The 18,655-nt window shown below is 35.0% G+C and overlaps 3 protein-coding genes and 1 long non-coding RNA gene across 7 annotated transcripts in view; 3 read left to right on the top strand and 1 right to left on the bottom strand.

Annotated features, from left to right (window-relative positions):
• Positions 2,026-3,582, top strand: LOC109129723. The gene is made up of 3 exons (XR_002036120.1): positions 2,026-2,253; positions 2,806-2,947; positions 3,299-3,582. It is a non-coding gene; the product is annotated as an uncharacterized LOC109129723 (long non-coding RNA).
• On the bottom strand, positions 3,689-9,950 carry LOC104750292 (sugar transporter ERD6-like 5). 4 transcript variants are annotated; one of them, XM_010472067.2, is made up of 18 exons: positions 9,713-9,949; positions 9,541-9,603; positions 8,859-8,948; positions 8,708-8,767; positions 8,562-8,627; positions 8,304-8,369; positions 8,068-8,143; positions 7,896-7,960; positions 7,636-7,728; positions 7,458-7,538; positions 7,291-7,375; positions 7,142-7,185; positions 5,541-5,603; positions 4,842-4,901; positions 4,456-4,509; positions 4,287-4,346; positions 4,029-4,143; positions 3,689-3,936 (listed from the first exon to the last, which is right to left on the bottom strand). In XM_010472067.2, exons 1-18 carry the CDS (start codon positions 9,857-9,859, stop codon positions 3,812-3,814), a joined length of 1,413 nt encoding a protein of 470 aa, XP_010470369.1. In that variant the 5' UTR covers positions 9,860-9,949; the 3' UTR covers positions 3,689-3,811. The 4 variants fall into 4 exon arrangements, with proteins under 4 accessions (XP_010470369.1, XP_019094172.1, XP_019094170.1 ...); XM_019238627.1 differs by having other exon boundaries at positions 9,541-9,599; positions 9,713-9,804; XM_019238625.1 differs by lacking the exon at positions 5,541-5,603 and having other exon boundaries at positions 9,713-9,950.
• On the top strand, positions 16,484-18,042 carry LOC104753547 (uncharacterized protein At4g02000-like). The gene has a single exon (XM_010475784.2). It carries the CDS (start codon positions 16,497-16,499, stop codon positions 17,400-17,402), a length of 906 nt encoding a protein of 301 aa, XP_010474086.1. The 5' UTR covers positions 16,484-16,496; the 3' UTR covers positions 17,403-18,042.
• The window catches only part of LOC104750291 (autophagy-related protein 18h-like), a 4,761-nt gene continuing 4,265 nt past the window's right edge, over positions 18,160-18,655 (top strand). Inside the window, exon 1 of the mRNA XM_010472066.2 lies at positions 18,160-18,635. Within this exon, the coding sequence (XP_010470368.1) occupies positions 18,438-18,635 (198 nt within the window). The 5' untranslated portion in view covers positions 18,160-18,437. The remainder of the gene's footprint in view (positions 18,636-18,655) is intronic.

Raw genomic sequence — 18,655 nt, 5'->3', positions numbered from 1 at the left:
AGGCTGAAGCTTGACATACACCAAATCACGAATGCGAAAGCTCCTCTCAGATCATCACTTATTAGCAGCCTGCTCCATACGATGTTGATCTCGCAGTAAGTGAAATTTGAGTATCAAAAGCAACTTTTCACGTTCCTGCAGACTCTTAGCAACCACAACTTCAGATTCACTTGGTAAGTAAGGCAATTGCTGAGGAGGTGGCTGGCCATAAACAACTTCATAGGGTGTCAACTGAGTAGTAGAATGAAACATTGTGTTGTACCAGTATTCATTAAGAGAGAGCCACAACCTCCAGAGCGTAGGTCGATCACTACACATGCATCTCAAGTCTCAAGACAACGATTGACCACCGCGGTTTAGCCATCACTCTAAGGATGGTAAACACTAGAGTACTTGAGTTCCACCCCCTGTAGAGTAAACAACTCACGCCAAAAGTCACTAAGAAACACCGAATCCATGTCACTTACTATGAAATTGGGCAACCCATGCAACTTGAAAACAATATCCAAGAATTCTTGAGCCACTGTCAGAGCAGAATACAGGTGACTTAAGTCCATGAAATGTGCGGATTTTGTGAGATAATCCACCATCAAATAGATAACAGTTTTTCCATTCGAAGGTGGAAGGCCATCAATGAAGTCAATAGAGATTTCAGACTAAATTGAAGTCGAAATGGGAAGAGGTTGCAACAGAGTTGGAGAAGCAGCAGAATCATATTTGCACTGTTGACAAACTGAACAACTGCGTATATAAGCGTGAATGTCTGTAATCATCTTCTTCCAATTGAACAAGCTCTTCACACGCTGATAAGTAGCATCTCTCCCAAAATGACCACCAACTCTACTAAAGTGCAGCCACTCAAGTATAGAATTATGCAGAGGATCAACAATTATACTCTTCCTGCGTAAAAGACCTTGAGACCACATAACATGCTTCTTTGACCTCAGCTTTGCCGTCAATGCATCAATCGAAGATTGGATTTCATAATCAAAATCAAAAAATTTGGGAAGCCATTGTTCTTAGATTGGCTTATTTAGTCATTGTTCTAACAAGTACTTCAAGCTACGATGATCAGTTTAAATGATAAAATGATCATGCATCAGATAATGTTGCCATTTCTAGACCGCAAAGATCACTGCTAATAACTCCTTCTCATATATGGACAAGTGAAGTTGCTTCCTCTGCAAAAGAAAACTAATAAGCTAAAGGATGACCATCCTACATCAAAACAACCCCAATACCGTAACTACACGCGCCGTTTCCACCACGAATGGCCTATCAAAGAGAGGAAAGGCCAAAACATGAGCAGAACAAATAATACTCTTCAAATTGGTAAAAGCCACTTCAGCATCCATGGACAAAACAAAAGAATCATTTTGTGTCAACAAGGTTAAAGGACGAGCAATGGTTCCAAAATTTTTCATAAAAGCGACGATAATAGTTGGCCATACCCAAAAAACCTCGTAGATGTTTCAAATTTTGAGGAATAGGCCAATTTTGAACTGCTTGAATTTTAGCAGGGTTAGTGGAAACACCGTTTGCATCAATAAAATGGCCCAAATATTCCACTCTTTTCGTAGCAAAAGCACACTTACTTCGTTTAGCGTAGAGCTGTTGCTCTCTCATAACATCAAAAACTTCTTTCAGGTGAAGAACGTATGAATCTTCCTAATCACTATAAATTAGGATGTCATCAAAGAACACCAAAACACTCTTCCTCAAAAACTGTTTAAAAGCAGCATTCATTAACCCTTGGAAGGTTGCAGGAGCATTAGTAAGTCCAAATGGAATTACTCTGTACTCAAATTGGCCACTATATGTCTTAAAAGTTGATTGATGATTTATTTCCGCTGTTTTAATTTATTGGGGTTAGGATGTTAGTGAGTATGGATCACTAGATATTTAATTATATTAAACACACACAAAAATAGGTCGGGTTGTTTTATCATTATATATTAGATATATATATATGAGTGAAACATCTTTGCTTTTTATCAAGGAAAACATCAACCACAAATAAAAAAATAAGATTTTTCATACGGCCAAAAACAAAAGTTTTGACCCAAATTAATTGCTCAATTATTAATATTTTTAAACGGAAGCATTTAGGTTTCCTCTATTATCAGCTGCTTTGCTCTCTCACCTGTAACGCTCCGCCTCCATCTATGACGCTAACAAATTGGCTCATGTATATATCTCTCTTTTCCTCCCGTCTCAATAGTTTCTGTTCTATGTTTTTTAACAGTTTCCAAGGTACCTTCTTATATTTTGCTTCAAATTTTTTGGAGTGTTGTTAAGAATTTTGTTTTGATTGTAAAGTTTACCCAATATTTATATTTTCGAGCATTTATTTTCTTTTTACTTGCATCGCTCATTAGGTTAAGTTAAACTGTTTAGTTGGTGGCTGACGATTGATAGATGGCCTCGCACAGAAAGTTTCTAGAAGTATGACACTACCGTTTATTAGGTTAAGTTATCTTTTGCTTACAAATTTTTTCCAAATGCTACATCTGTAGAAGACCAAAGTCAACAACGTTAGCAACTGATTTTGTGGTTTTCATATTCTAAGTTCTCTTGATGAGTTTCTTTCATTCTATATGGTATAGATAATCACACAACCTCATTTTATTTTATTTTGCAATTTTAACTCAACCACTCTCTCATTTAATGGTTTCAACTTACGAGATTGTTTTACTTCAAATGGATTTTCCTACATGTTATTTTTATTTTTCTCTTGCTTAATTTGGAATGTCAAGCATTTTTATGCAGTTCAAACCTGATAGCCTCCTAATACTCCATTTCTAGGTCTATGATACCAAGGGAGCCCTTAAAGAATTTGTTGATCACTCAGTTCAAGTTATTGTTAAATAGTTTTTCAGGCTTGGAAGTTGTTTTTGATGAAGAAATTAGACATTCAACTATGTTGGACTCCAATATAGAATCAAAGGTATGTAAAAGTATATATTTTTACCTGTTTCCCTTTAAATTTCAAAAAGAATTAGGGAAGAACCATTCATGAGTAATTTTGATTTACGAATTTATGTGTTGTCTTTGTTCATTTATTTATTTGTTGCTGATTACAACGTATCTCAATGATTTTTTTATTATTTTTCAAGTAGTTTGAGGTCTCCTGATGATGATGTTCTACAAATAGAATGATTTTTATAGCATATATAATATATGGCTTATATGAGGAGGTTGCATTAAGAGACTTCTCTACCTATTTCACCTTATAAACGTATTGTTTAAATGAAGTTTGTCGTTTTCTTTAGCGAAAATGTTTCTTTTCATATGGAAGGGTACACCACGCGTAATCTGATCTGATTCCAAACTTCACTGGCACCTAAGGAGGTACTGCCTTGCAAAGCCACAAAATCTGGTTGTTGATCATCAAGGGACAAAAGTGGCGCTGAAATAGCAAAAGTTGATAATATTTTCCAGATATGATATGTGGTATATGCCAATGATAATTGGAGTAGATGTCTAATAGTCGAGCAGTTAGGGAATTTTCATACTGAACATGCCATAAGTCGGCAAAAACTTATACCAACAAGAGGGGATGTGAAGGTAAATCAATACTAAATATATAACCCACGCATCGCGTGGGCAATTTTCTAGTTACATAGATAAGAGTGTATAAATTTATATAAACTTGCCAACATGTTAGCAGCTATATGCAACAAAATTAAATTCCCCATCTTTCATGTAATATATAGCAAACTCATGACGCAGTTGTACATAAAACTGTAAAATCTTATATTCAAATGTTGTTCGTTAGGGATAGATGTCCTCGTAATTAACTATCTAGACATTAGAGTTGCACATAACCAATGGAATATTGAATTTCTTCGAGTGTTCGACCTTTGGTTTCTGGTACGAGCTTTGCTACAAAAATAACTGTAACTCCACAAACTGTAGCAAAAACATAAAAAGTTCCTGCAAATTAAAAATGTATTTCACATTTAGTACTTCAAGAGACAAAATCAACTGGAAAATCATAGTAACATTTGAACAAATATATACAGTACCTGTTGGACTCCAATTCATTAGGAAGTTAAATGTAAAGGATATAATCCATGATCCAATCCAGCTAACAACAGTCACTAGGCTTCCAGCTGGTCCTTTTATATCTATTGGAAATATCTTTACAAAAATAATAAATTAGTTTATATTTTATCAAAAAACTATGAAAAAATCATACAAGGTCATAATTACATACAATCAAATCAATACCACATGGAATTAATATGTATAAAACCCATATAATTTGTATATGTGTTATTTACCTCTGACATAATAACCCAAGGGATCCCACCCATCCCTAGCGAGAATGATCCGGTGTACATCTGAAGTGTAAATGTAAATTTCTTATATCTTATCAATAAATTCAATGTTTTTATATATGGTTGACTAAAATCTAAAGCAATACAAAGTTTCTAGGTATATAAAACTTACCAAAACTCCTGTGAGTGCTATATATGAAGTTTCTCCACTGAATAGGCTTACAACCTACAATTTGATGAAATCAAATTTTATAATATATAAATTTAAATATATTACAGTATGAAAATTAGTATTAAAAATATATCTATTAATTTTCAATAAAATAGATTCCTAATTAGATGCTACTAATCACCATAGAGTGCAAAAATCTTTTTAATAGTATGTAAAAGAAGATGACAATGAGTTTTTTCGGTTAAATAAAAAGATAGTTTTTATAGTTACATATAATTAATGTGTTTAACGGATAAGTATATATATTTCCACTGTCAATAAAGCACATGTACATCATCTTTTTTCTTGTACGAAAGTTCTATCAGAAATATAAATAAAGAGAGAACCTGTAATGAAAATGATAAGCCGATGAGGAAACACCCGATGCATGTTCCGGTAGCAGAAATCTGAAGAGATGAATAAAAACTTAATACATATTTTCACTATTATATATATATATTTTGGAGACATCTAGCAAATAAATTCTGAAGTTCATACATATTTATAAGCATGTCATTGACATTAATTATTAATTTGTTTTTCATTTAAGTAATTAATATTAAGTTTTGATTTTTGAAAACAAGATTTCCCATCCTAACAAAATTTTCAAAACAATAGGAACCACTCCCTTTAACATTAAGTTTTAATTATAATTAATTTTATTAATATTAAATTTCCAATTTTACAAAACAATATGAATTAATTCTATAAACACACAATATTTAATTGTATGTTATAGTTTCTATAATATAAAACAATAAAACTCAAACAAAATACTTTCTACACTAACTAATATATATTTGTATTTGTAAGGTTGTACATTTTAAAAAATACAAATTAAATATCAGTTATTAATATAGTTAATCTACAAAACAAATAACATTTTTTTTTTATTAGAAAATATCTCCGCGGTGTACCGCGGGTGAATATCTAGTATATATTATTTTACACCACTAATTTTTGATGATTTTTTGTAATAATAATATATTCAAAACTTACAATACATTCGAAAAGAAATTTTTTTTGTTAAACCATAATTCTCTTACTAGAAGTAGTGGTCGCCTTCCTGATTTATCCATCAACAAGACACCTATAGTTGTCATTGGAATCTGAAAAAAATTACTCTATATTAGCTACAAATAATTATTAAATGGCATATCTTAATTTAATCGTACTCATATACGTTTCCATTGTAATGGATAGGTTTATGAAATTTTAACTGAAAAGAAAATGGTAATGGTTGAGTTAGATCACAATTATCTTTGTGTTTTTGGGCAAATGATATGAGTTTCATACATCTTAGTAAATTTATAAAATGGAAATTATACAAACTTGAACAGTTTTACTAGAATAAAGTCAATAAACATAATAAATGTGGAACACTAGTCGGTGTTTTCTATAGTTACATTTTTTCGGTTATGTATATTTTTTTATAGCAGTACAAAATTGATCTATCTTTAATCTTTAAACCTTCCTAGAACTTTACTATCAATCTCTTCTTCTTTTTTTTGTAGGAAATAGTTCGGAAAAACGGCCAAAATCAACTCTAGCTATATTTGAAATGTTTGTTTATACCTAGATTTCAATACCCTGCAAATAGCAACCGGAACTGTGTTAAAATTCAAATTTGCTACCTCAACTGTATGAAATGTTGTCAATTTCAACATCTGTTCGAACAGTGTTAAATCGAAGTTTCAAAATGCTGAGTCAGAAAACTCATGGCATCCATGTGGCATTAAGATTGACTAAAACGATGTTGTTTTGATCATCTTTGAGTGTGTTGTGCTTGCTATGAAATGACCAAAATGATGTCTTTTTAGTTAGTCATAGAGCCTCATGGACGCCACAAGTTGTCTGACTCAGCAGCGCTAAACTCCGACTTAATACCGTTCAAACATATGTTGAAATTGACAACATTTCATATAGTTCAGGTAACAAATTTGAATTTTAACATTGTTAATGTTGTTATTTGTAAGGTACTAAAGTTAAGGTATGAAAAAACGTTTGACAAATAGTTGAGGTTGATTTTGACAATTTTTTCTTCAAATTGATCAATCTCTCTTCTTTGATAAGGGGGTGTTATTGGATTCATATTTATAAAGAATTTTGTAGACTTCAACAAAATCATCAAAAGTGAATAAGTGAAAGACTTTTAAGGATTGCTAGAGAGTATTTTATAGTTTTGTTGATTAGTTTTATAAAATCTTGTGAAATGCTCCCAACGATCTCTGTATTTTTGTGATATTTTCTATGACTTAATTTTGTGAAAAAGTGTGTAAAATCATGAACCAATAATAATTGAATTCATTAACAATCATAGATTTTTTTTGTTTTAATTGAATAATACAAAACTTTAATGATTTTTATAAATTATTCCAATAACCTAAATTTGTTAAGATTTTAAATAATTTTTTACAAATCATAAACTAGTAACATTAAACTTTAGCCGAGTTTAACAAGCTCTTGATCTAATAACAATACATTTTACATAACATTTAAAGTTGTTAAAACTCTATTCAAATCTCAAACCAATAACCCCTCTAAAATTTTGTTGTCTTATAAAATGTTTTCGTACGAGTTGGTGTTCTTAGATGTTGTGTGATGACACTTTTCGTTAAAAATGCTATTAAAAAAAAGAACAACTTACTTGTACGACAACCATTGCAATCATTCCAATTTTGGATGAAAACCCTACAAAGTTACAAAATTACAAAATTAAGATGATGAATTAGTTTAAATATTAACTTACATAGTTACATATATGGGCACATAAATCTAATATTATGTGTAAGTTACCAGCAGATTCAAAAATAGAGCTAGCGTAAAAGGCAATTCCATTAACCCCTCCAAATTGTTGCAATACCATCAGACCAACTCCCACCTAAACCCACTTGGCATTTCATCAATACCGAATAATGAAGATAACTTGTAGTTATTGTACAATTTCATACGTTAAAACTTACAAATAGAGATTTGGCATATCGTGGCTGGAACAGATCTACTAGACTACCTTCTGATAAATCCGTAAGTCTTTTCGTATAATCCTAAAAATATATATAATACAAGACATCTAACATATTCGACCATTATTATAGCAAACAAATTGTGAGTTCAAGATATAGAATTTGTGTTATATTTTACTTTGATCTCACTAGACTCATATGAAGTATCTGCAGATTCACCTCGTAATCTTTGCAATGCAATCTCAAATTCTTCCCATCTGCCAACTTTTGCCTGTGAATGTTTGTGAACAATTACATTTTTGCATATATATTCAAACTCGAATTCTTCAAAACTTTTCGGAGCTTCCAAACATCAAGCAGAGTTAATTAGATCTAGCCTGATAATTAATATCTTAATAGTTACTTATATCATAGCCATTAATTAAGCGGATAACATACCAACCATCTAGGAGATTCTGGGACGATGAACAGTCCTATCATTTGTACAACACATGGTATAATTCCTATCAAAACAAGAAGAAATTAAAACATGTAAACTAGATTTATTAGTATGACTTACTTCTTTTAAGAAATTGTTTTATCAAATGTACATTTTGTAAGAAATTATTACCGATCAAAGCTAAAATTCGCCAACCAATAAAAGAGCCCAAGAGATATGTCACAGAGACACCCAAACATATCATTAACTGCAAACTTACGAAATGTTGTGAATGATTTACTTTAATCTTACCATTGTTATAGAACGATCGAAATAGTTCAATAATATATGTTATGTATATATTTTATAAACTTGGATTTGATTTACAAAAATAATAACTTAAATGTACTATATAATATTATTCTTACCTGATGAACGGTTGTAAACCCACCTCGAAGCTCCTTAGGAGTTATTTCAGCTATGTATACAGGAATCTGATCATCAGTTAACAAACACAAATTAAAAGTATAGATGAGTTTGGCCTTTTTCTTATTATTGTTGTTTTATAGTTCACGCTCTTGTAATTCTAGATCCTCAAAAGCATTATTTCTACTTTTCCACAATAAATATTAGAAAAGATGAAAACATAATTCCACAATAAATAGCTAGAGTTTTAGAGATTTTACCACAAACGAAAGAACGCCCATTCCATAACCAACCAAAAACCTCCCAACGTCAAGCCAAACTGCAACCTTAATTTACAAAACCACATAAATTATTTTTAAGTACTTCAAAAGAATATGTGATTAAAAATAAAGAGATGGAAGATAACCTTAGAAAGGTAGATCGCTAGCCAGCCAAGAATGCAAAACATTTCCGAGAAACCCATAGTCTAAATCACACACACAAATGAGTTTTTTACCATTTTGACTCAAGAGTTAAAATATTTTCTTGTCATGGAAAAAGGTAGAATAGATTTTTACTGCTCGTCTGCCGATCAAATCGGCTATTCGTCCACTCATAGCTGCGCCGATCATTGCCCCAATTGTTAGAATCGAACCGAAGATTGAGTACTGCATGTATTTTTAAATTATTTAAAATATTAGATTCAATAGAGTGCTCTTAAAAACTTTGAATTAACAACTTTACCATTGAAGGTGAATTTTTTACTTTATATCTTAGGAAAATTTTTAGCTTTGAATTTATATTTTTTCTGATAAAAATAATATTAACACATTTCCTTACATGTTTACCACTGGAGATGCTCTTATACATTCAGAAGTCAGAACTAAAAATAAAGCATTTTAAAAAGTAAAAAAATTAAACTCACTTAAAAATTAAAGCTATTTAAAAATCTAATAGAAAAATTCATGGAAAATGAATACTATTAATTTTTGTAGAAAGATAAAAAAACAACTGAAATCTGGACTAATAGACATAAGTCAACATCATTTCGATTAGTAGTACATATTTTCCTTAATCAATAATAAAAAATAGAGTGAGATATTTTGATTTTAGTCCTCCACTCATCCATTATCTTCTAGTTCCTACATACCATAGTCTACACACAGACACATTACTTAAAGAAATTATTTATTAATCATCTAACTAATCAAAAACTGCTTGCCTAACGCAAAAGACAGACAAAAAACAAAAACAGTTTACCTCTGCCACAGAGAGATTCAAGTCTTTGGTTAAATCGGACTGAACGGGTGATGAGTATCCTATCTGCCAAATTTGTCATAGCAAAATTCTAAGTAAAGTTTGAGAGATAAAACGCTGAAACATAAATTAATACTATAACAAAAATAAAAAGGTATACAATTTAAAAACTCACAGCTGAGCCAAAAACGAATGAACCAGACACAGCGACCAAAGTGGTGAACAAGAGAGTAGTTGTTGTTGTGGCCGATGGTTCTTGATTCTCTTTTTTAATAAGTGAAGTTTCAGGAGCAAGATCAGCTTCATCGATTTCTCCTCTCATTTTCTCTTTCCTTTTTGTGGGTTTTTTCTTTCCTAGTGAAAGACTTGAGTAATGACAAAGTAGAGTTGTTGGAGAGCATCTTACGAACTAGTATATATATATAAAGAAGAGAGAGATATTTATTTTTTCTTTGTCGTCAAGTTGTTATTTTATGGTTATTTTTTGCAAAAACAGCAAATAAACGATAGAGATGAAGAAAGGGTCAATTTAGCGCATCAGTCATTGCTTGTTCTTCAATTTGTTGTTGTTTTTTTAAGATTTTGTTAACGTTTATACCTTGTTAATTTTATCTGTCAATATTTGGCCCTAGAAATTTTGAACTTATTGGCTTTTATCTTCCTTATTTTGGGCTTTATTGTCATCCATATGTATTCTTTATGGCTCCAATGAAACTCAGATGCCAAGGAACCAAAAAAAGATTCTATATGGTTTTCTAATGAAACTCAGATGCCAAGAAAGAAACCAAAAGAAAAATAGGTAAATAATGTGAACACAAAACATCCATGACCAAAATGTACAAAAATTGTTTGCTTACACAGCAATTTAACACATCCGTAGACGCCAAACACTACAGTAAGTAACTCTTTTTTTTTTTTTTTTTTTACCGGATAGTGTCTTAAATTTTCACAATTACCAAAGTAGACCAAAAAAAAAAACTTAAAAGCCACAAAAAGCCCAAAGAACAAAACAAAAAGCAAACCCAAAGCAATTCAAGTAAAAGTCAAAAATACATCCTAAAAAAAATTTTAAACTCTCTCTTCTCTCTCTTACCTGGTTTTTTGACCGTTGTTATTTTCGCCGTTTATTCTCAGCCGTTTCATCACTGCAGCCCCAATTTCTTCTGGATTTAAGAACTTCTCTCTCGGATTGTCTATCTGAGCAGAGTCATCACCGGAGATTTCAATTTTTTCGGTCCGGTTTCAGAAAATTTCCTGTGTTACAAATCGTGAGTGTCTACTCTGCATATATGAATGCGGATAAGGATTTCCAGCTGGATAGGTGCCTTCAGGAACTGACAATTGAGGAAAAAGAAGATTGTCCTGTAATCATCCCTGATCAACCGAAATTCAGCTTTTCTGCAAGGAATCAGCGAAGCCTTCTAGGTAGGTTTTTAAATCCTGATTTTCAAAAGATGTCCAAGTGGATCTTAGAGATGCCCAGGATCTGGCGTTTGTATGATCGGGTTAAAGGGGTGGCTTTATCAAGGGATCGGTTTCAATTCATCTTCAAATACGAAGAAGATATGGATGAGATTCTGAAAACAGGAGTCTGGACGCAAGATGATTGGGGAGTGGTAATGGAAAAATGGGTTGAAAATCCTCCTCCGGATTACTTGATGTTTCTTCCGGTCTGGATTAGGATTCGTAATATCCCGGTCAATCACTATACGAAAGATACTATTTCTACAATTGCTGAATCGATAGGTCGTATCCTTGATTTCCCTTTTGATGATGAGGAAACACAAAGTAATGACTATATTAGGGTCAGGGTTCTCCTAGACATCTCCAAGAAACTCAGAAATTCAAAGGAGCTCCAGCTACCAAATGGAACAGTTGTTGCAGTTGGAATTGATTATGAAAGAATCAGAAAGCGTTGTTTTCACTGCCAAAGAATGACGCATGAGAGATCTCACTGCCCTTTTCTTATCCAACAGACGGCTCAGGCACCAGTGGATCCACCAACCAACTTTGCTCCTCAAATCTCGTTGATACACAAGTCTGCAAATCTGTCTATGGAATCGGATCCAGGTACTTCTCTCTTGAGCCCTGTATCCACCTTTCATAGTGGTAGTTTAGTGGCTAGTTCTTCAAAGTCGGCTCCTCCAGCTATAATTGCTTGTAAAAGGCCGAGGTCTAGTTTAAAGAACTCTAAGAATCGAAAAGGAAAGAATAAGAAAATTATCCCAGGTTCTTTAGTGATTATCTCAGAAGATGTTGCACTGGTATCAGAAGAATTAAAAGGACAGGGAGAGATCAAGTCTTCACAGATGAATTTAGACACGGTAGTTCCTTGTGAACTGCCGCTGCATCAGTAAGGCGTCCTTAGTTGGAATTGCCAAGGGCTGAGGAACCCTTGGACAATTACAAACCTCAGGGAAATGAGAAAAGAACATTCCCCTGATATACTTTTCCTCATGGAGACGAAGAACATGGAGACTTATGTTAAAAAAGTTCAAGGGTGGTTAGGATATCATCATCTTAAAACGGTGGAACCTTTAGGTTTCAGTGGTGGTCTAGCAATTTTTTGGGATGAGAGCCTAGATGTTGATTTCCTTTTTGTGGATAAAAATCTAGTAGATATGAAAATTTCTTCAGGTACAAAGTCTTGGTTTCTTTCTTGTGTATATGGAAACCCAGAGACGAGTCTGCGATCCTTTGTTTGGGATAAACTCAATAGTATTGGTATGTTAAGGAGGGATGCTTGGTGTATGGTAGGGGATTTCAATGCGATTCTGTCTAATGATGAAAAGAAGGGAGGTCCTTTGCGGGATTTAATTTCTTTCCATCCTTTTAGAACTATGTTGAAAACTTGTGACATGACAGAGATTGGTAGTTCAGGTAATGGTTTCACTTGGGGAGGTGTTAGAAATAAACAGTGGATTCAATGCAAAGTGGATAGAGGTTTTGGTAATCCTGCTTGGTTTTCTAGTTTCCCGAATGTGCACCAATGGTTCCTTGAAAAGCTGGGATCTGATCATAAACCTGTCTTGATCAAATTTAGCAGTGATAAGCCTTTATTCCTTCGTCAGTTTTGGTTTGATAAACGCTGGGCTGATGACCCCTCCTTCCTGGCAGTCATTCAGAAAGCATGGCATCAAGATAGCACTGACAATGAAGCCTCTTTACTAACTCGGGTTAAAAAATGCAGCAAGGACATTAGTGTGTGGAAGCGGAAATTTTGGTCAAGCTCGCAGAGTCGAATTAAAAGATTAAGACATGAATTGTCTGCTCAGCTTGACTCTTGCAAGCCCTGCTTTCAAAGAATTAATGCTATTAAGAGAGATTTAGCAATTGCTTTTAGGGAAGAAGAAGTGTATTGGAGACAGAAAAGCCATGATAAGTGGCTCCTTGATGGAGATAGAAACACGAAGTTTTTTCAAGCTTCGGTTAAATCTGTCAGAGTGAAAAATGCACTACCTTACCTCGTTGATGAAACAGGGGAAGATCACTGTTCAGACGGTCGAAAAGGTGAGATTGCGGTGAAATACTTCATCGATCTTTTCAAGTCCTCCCAAACATTACAGTCTCTGGTTCACTTAAGAAATTTCCAGCCTCGAGTTACAGATAATATGAACCAAGATCTGTCTAAACAGGTGACTATTGATGAGATTAGGCATGCTGTCTTCTCCATTAAAAGTGAAAGTGCTCCAGGCCCTGATGGTCTTACAGGTTTTTTCTTCAAAAAGTACTGGCTGGTTATCAAAGATCAAGTGATTTCTGAGGTTCTATCGTTTTTTGCCATTGGTTGTATGCCCAAGGATTGGAATCATACCCACTTATGTTTAATACCAAAAGTCAAAGCTCCTACCAAGATGTCTGACCTTAGGCCAATTAGTCTTTGTGAGGTAATCTATAAGATAGTTTCGAAAATCCTAGTCAACAGATTGAAGAAACATCTACCTTCTATAGTCTCTCCAACTCAGGCTGCTTTTGTTGCAGAGAGATCTATTTTAGATAATGTTCTGATTGCTCATGAAGCTGTTCATAGCCTACATACTCATCCAGTATTCTCAGTCTGCTATGTTGATTAAAACAGACATGTCTAAAGCATATGATCGACTTGAATGGAATTTTTTACATGAAATGCTTCATGTCTTAGGATTTCAAAACAGTTGGATAACATGGATAATGGGTTGTGTAACTTCTGTGAGCTACTCTGTGGTCATTAATGGACAGGCCTTTGGAGATTTCAAACCCCATAGAGGCATCCGTCAAGGGGACCCTCTCTCTCCGTTTCATTTTGTCTTGTGCACAGAAGCCTTGATCCATCTCTTTAAACAAGCAGAAAGTGAAGGTAAAATCTCTGGAATACAATTCCACCCCTCAGGTCCAGCGATAACTCATTTATTATTTGCTGATGATAGTCTTTTCATCTGTAAAATGAATAAAGAGCAATGTGAGGAGGTGATGCATTGTTTAGAGATATATGAATCTATGTCTGGACAAGTGATAAACAAACAGAAATCGGCTATCACCTTTGGAACCAAATCAGATAAAAACCTATGGAATTGGATCAAGCTGCGAACAGGAATTGAGCTAGAAGGAGGCACTGGGAAGTATTTAGGGCTTCCGGAGTGTTTAAGTGGGTCGAAGAAGCAATTATTAGGCTTCATAAAGGATAGACTACAATCAAGATTAACAGGCTGGTATGCAAAGAATTTATCACAGGGAGGTAAAGACGTTTTACTCAAATCTGTAGCTATGGCCTTACCTGTATATGCGATGTCGTGTTTCAAGCTTCCAAAAGGCACCATTGATAAGCTGATCTCAGTAATGATGAACTTTTGGTGGAGTAACTCCCAGTCTCAGAATAAGATTCATTGGATAAGCTATGACCAGCTAACTCTTCCTAAGGCTCTGGGAGGTTTAGGCTTCAAAGACTTAGCAATTTTTACTCAGTCTCTCCTTGCGAATCAAGCTTGGCGCCTTCTACATGATCCGGATTGTCTGTTTTCAAGGTTCTTTTAAAAGTAGATATTTTGTTTCCTCCTCTTATTTATCTGCTCCAACAGGCAAACAACCATCTTATGCTTGGAGGAGCCTTCAGTTTGGTAAAAATCTGCTTTCCAAGGGTCTCAAGAGAATCATAGGAAATGGAGATAATACCCTTGTCTGGATAGACAACTGGTTATATGAAAATGCGCCAACTCGTCCTATGGGTCTTCATTCTGTCATGAACATAAATCTCAAGGTGGCTGATCTCTTTAATGGCTTGACTGGAGAGTGGGATGACAATCTCTTAAGATCTTTGTTTCATCATTCTGAGATTCATCTCATTAAAGCTATTAAACCTAGAATTGGTTCTTCGGATGATTATTGTTGGGGGAAACAAAAATGGCCTCTACTCTACAAAATCTGGCTATGATCTGATGTATCGACATATGCACAAAATAAGACTAACAGAGGAGACTGTGTTGCCATCGAGAAATCATGTCTTTCAAGCTGTGTGGGAGGTACAAACAGTACCTAAAATCAAACTCTTTCTATGGAAAATTCTCAAAGGTGCTCTGCCAGTTTGTGACAGATTACGTTCTAGAGGACTCAGAGTATTTGATGGTTGTATGTTTTGTGATGAGGATTGTGAGTCAATTAACCACATATTATGTCTCTGTCCTTTTGCAAGACAGGTATGGGCATTATCTAATGTACCATTGCCAGTACTGGGTTTTGGAAATGCAATCTTCGATAATTTGTATTATCTCATCAGTTTAAAAAGATTTGTACCACTCCCTGATGATTTTAAAACGGACTTTGCTTGGATCCTGTGGTACTTGTGGAAAAATAGGAATTCATTTCTCTTTAATGGATATCCTCAAGAGTCCGATTTGGTAGCTCAGAAAGCTGGGGAAGCGACCAAGGAGTGGAATGTAGCACAATTTTTAAACCTGAATGACAATCTGACATCAACTCTACAGGCAACAACTTGGCAACCTCCATTCAGCAATGAAATAAAATGCAATATCGGTTTCTCTTGGCACAGAAAGTTAGCTCTCTCTGGTGCATCTTGGGTTGTAAGAAATTCTCTTGGTGATGTACTCTTTCACAATCGAAGATCTTTTGCTCAAGTAGGATCTGTTTTTGAGGCCAAGATTAAAAGTTGGGATTGGGCTTTGGAAAGTATGAGCAGTTTGCATTTCGTTCATGTCACCTTTCCTGTTACGACTATGGATATAACCAAAGCCTTACACAAACCTTGTCAATGGCCAGCGATTGCAAGTCACATTTATCCTCTCCTTACTTTAGCCACTGATAAACCTAACTGGTTAGTTCTCTTTGAACCAAAGAGCTGCAATTTAGGTGCCTTTTTGATTGCTGATAGTGTCACGAATGATATCAGGTTAAGCTCCTATGTAGCCAGAGGCTCTCCTGTGTGGCTGAAAGGTTTTTTCGAAACAGAGAAACGCTACATTGGAGACCCTTTCACCTTTAGGTAGGTTTTTTGAGTTCTCACTACTCCATCTTTCTCCTTCTTATTTTGCAAGCTGGCTAAGTCTATATCCTTTTTGTCTTATGTAAGATTGGAAAAATCAAAAGTCGTTGGTTTTTCTGGGTTTTTTATGTGGTGATCATGCTTTTTGATCATCGTCCTCCTTGGGTTTGGTGGCTAAGTTTCCTTTTGTTTTATTCATAATATCTTTTCTTAACCTTTGTATAAATTAATATCTTTACCTTTCCTTGCAGCAAAGAAAGTTTATAAAATAATTATCTTTAACATAAGACAAGGTTTTTTTACTGCACCTTATGCGGTGATTTTTTTAATCACCTTATCTCTCGGTTTTTTCCCGTATATCGTCACCCTTGACTCTCTTCCCTATGGGGATTTAAACCTTCCTCCTCCTTATATATAAGTTGTCCTTTGTGTCTTCTTCCCTTAACCTCTGTTCTTCTCTTTTTCTATAATTGCTCCTGCTACCATCATGCCTCATGAATTGTGGGATGACCTCCAATACATGGTTTTGGGTCGAGATGACCCAGTATTGCTCATATCCCACTCTGCTTATGCTGGAGTTTTGGCTAAGAACCGATTAAGTCTGATTGGCAAACCCCTTAACTTGAACGATCAACCGTTGAAGCGTGTGATCCAGGAATTACCACGTCTTTGGGGCTTAAATACGCGAGTCCATGGACGTATCCTGGATGATAGCTTTGTACAATTTCGTTTTCAACAAGAAGAGGATATGGTTTCAGTGCTGACTCAACAACCATGGTTGGTTAATGACTGGTTTGTGGCGCTACAAAGGTGGGTAGACTTCCCTGGTGAGGAATTTCTTACGTTTATAGACCTCTGGGTTCAGTTACGTGGAATTCCCTTGCCTTATGTTTCTGAAAGGACAGTCAGATACATCGCCAACACTATAGGGGATGTTGTTGCACTTGACTTCAATGAAGACACTACTCCTCAAATTGCGTTTCTTAGGGTCAAAGTTCGAATTATCTTCACAGATAGGCTCCGCTTCTTTAGACGGGTCAGGTTTCAGTCCAGGGAGCGTGCTATGGTGGGTTTTGAATACGAAGGACTGACAAAAATCTGCAGAAATTGCAGCCGCATCAACCACCAATCTCGGTCTTGTCCCTTTCTGGCTCCGCCAGTTGGCCCTGAAGAGGATGATGATGAACTTTTGGTCCCGGTGTGGGAGGAAGGACATCGTTCTCATACTCCTAGTCATAGAACGGATAACCAGAGCTCAGAGACCTCGGATATCTCATCATCTTCACCTATCTCTCAACCTCCTCGCCACCCCTCTCCTTTCCACAACGACATCCAAGCAGCTGCGGAGCAGCCTATACTCAATATGTTTGCCACAAATCTTAGGGGTAAGTAGGAATCTACGGGCTCCAACTTTGTAAGAGATTCACATGTCAATCACCGTTTTGAGGTTGGAGAGAGCTCTAAGAGAAAGAAAGGAAATCAAGTTGCTCCAGAACAGGAAAGGAATACTCGCCCTCGAAGGAAAGATGTGGGAGTCAAGTTTTACACAGTACCTTCAGAACCTCCTTGATTCTCTTATTTTGTTGATAACCATCAGAGACAGATGCTTCTGATCTCTGAATAGGCTTTTGTACCTTTTGGTTGTTTACAAAACTAGAGAATAAAGTTCACTGTATGGATATGGGGTTGTTTGAATTTTTTGGTTGTACCTTATGGAAGATAGAAGCTTGAACAAAATGGAAGAATGCTGTCTTTTCTGCTGACTACTTTCTCAAAACATTCGGCTACTAATTCTCTGAAAGATGCAGTTGTGATGAGTAAGATCTTATCATCCTCCAAGCAAATGTTCGAAGCTCTAAGCTCAACTCTAATCTCAGATTGGATGTTTGGTCTTATTGAGAGAGATATGATATCTTGGTTCTTACCATTTTGCATCGATTTGCATTGGTAGTTGAATGTCTTGGTACTAATGTTGTAACTTTCAGTGTTTGATCCTGTTTTAATTTCAAGTTGTTTGTAATGTGGAGCTATCCAGTGATGTATATTGTACAACTTTCATATTGTAACCTACTCTGTTATATATAAAATGAAAGTTTACGAAAAAAAAAAAAAAAGCAAACCCATAGAAACAAAAAAAATCAAACAAACACGAAAAAAAAAAAAAAAAAAGCAAAGAACCGTTTCTTCTTCTACATCTTCTTCTTCGCTTCGTCTTCTTCTTCCGTGAAGAAGGTCAAAACCACGCCACCGCTTATAATCCAATTACAAAAAAAAAATGGCGAAGCTTCACAATTTCTAAATTAAACGATCTCTTTTAGTTATTAACCCCTTCTTCTTCGTAATCGCCGCCGGTGTATGCTGATTCCGATCGTTGTTTCTTCTCCGGTGTCTCTCCGGTGGTCTCTTCCACGAAAATTTTATAATTACTATGAAGAGTAACTCCAAGGTCAACATCAAGAACAACGGAGATAATCATAATCAGACGAAGAATGGTGCTAATGGCTTTTTGCCTAATTCGCTAAAATTCATCTCGACTTGTATTAGAACTGCTTCCTCTGGTGTTCGCTCAGCTAGCGCCTCCGTCGCAGCTTCACTCTCTTCAGATTCTCAGGAGCTTAAGGATCAGGTTCGCCTCCAATTTGATCT

Source organism: Camelina sativa, chromosome 16, assembly GCF_000633955.1.
Source record: "Camelina sativa cultivar DH55 chromosome 16, Cs, whole genome shotgun sequence".
Lineage (NCBI taxonomy): Eukaryota > Viridiplantae > Streptophyta > Magnoliopsida > Brassicales > Brassicaceae > Camelina > Camelina sativa.
This window is presented reverse-complemented; position numbering and strand designations above follow the sequence as displayed.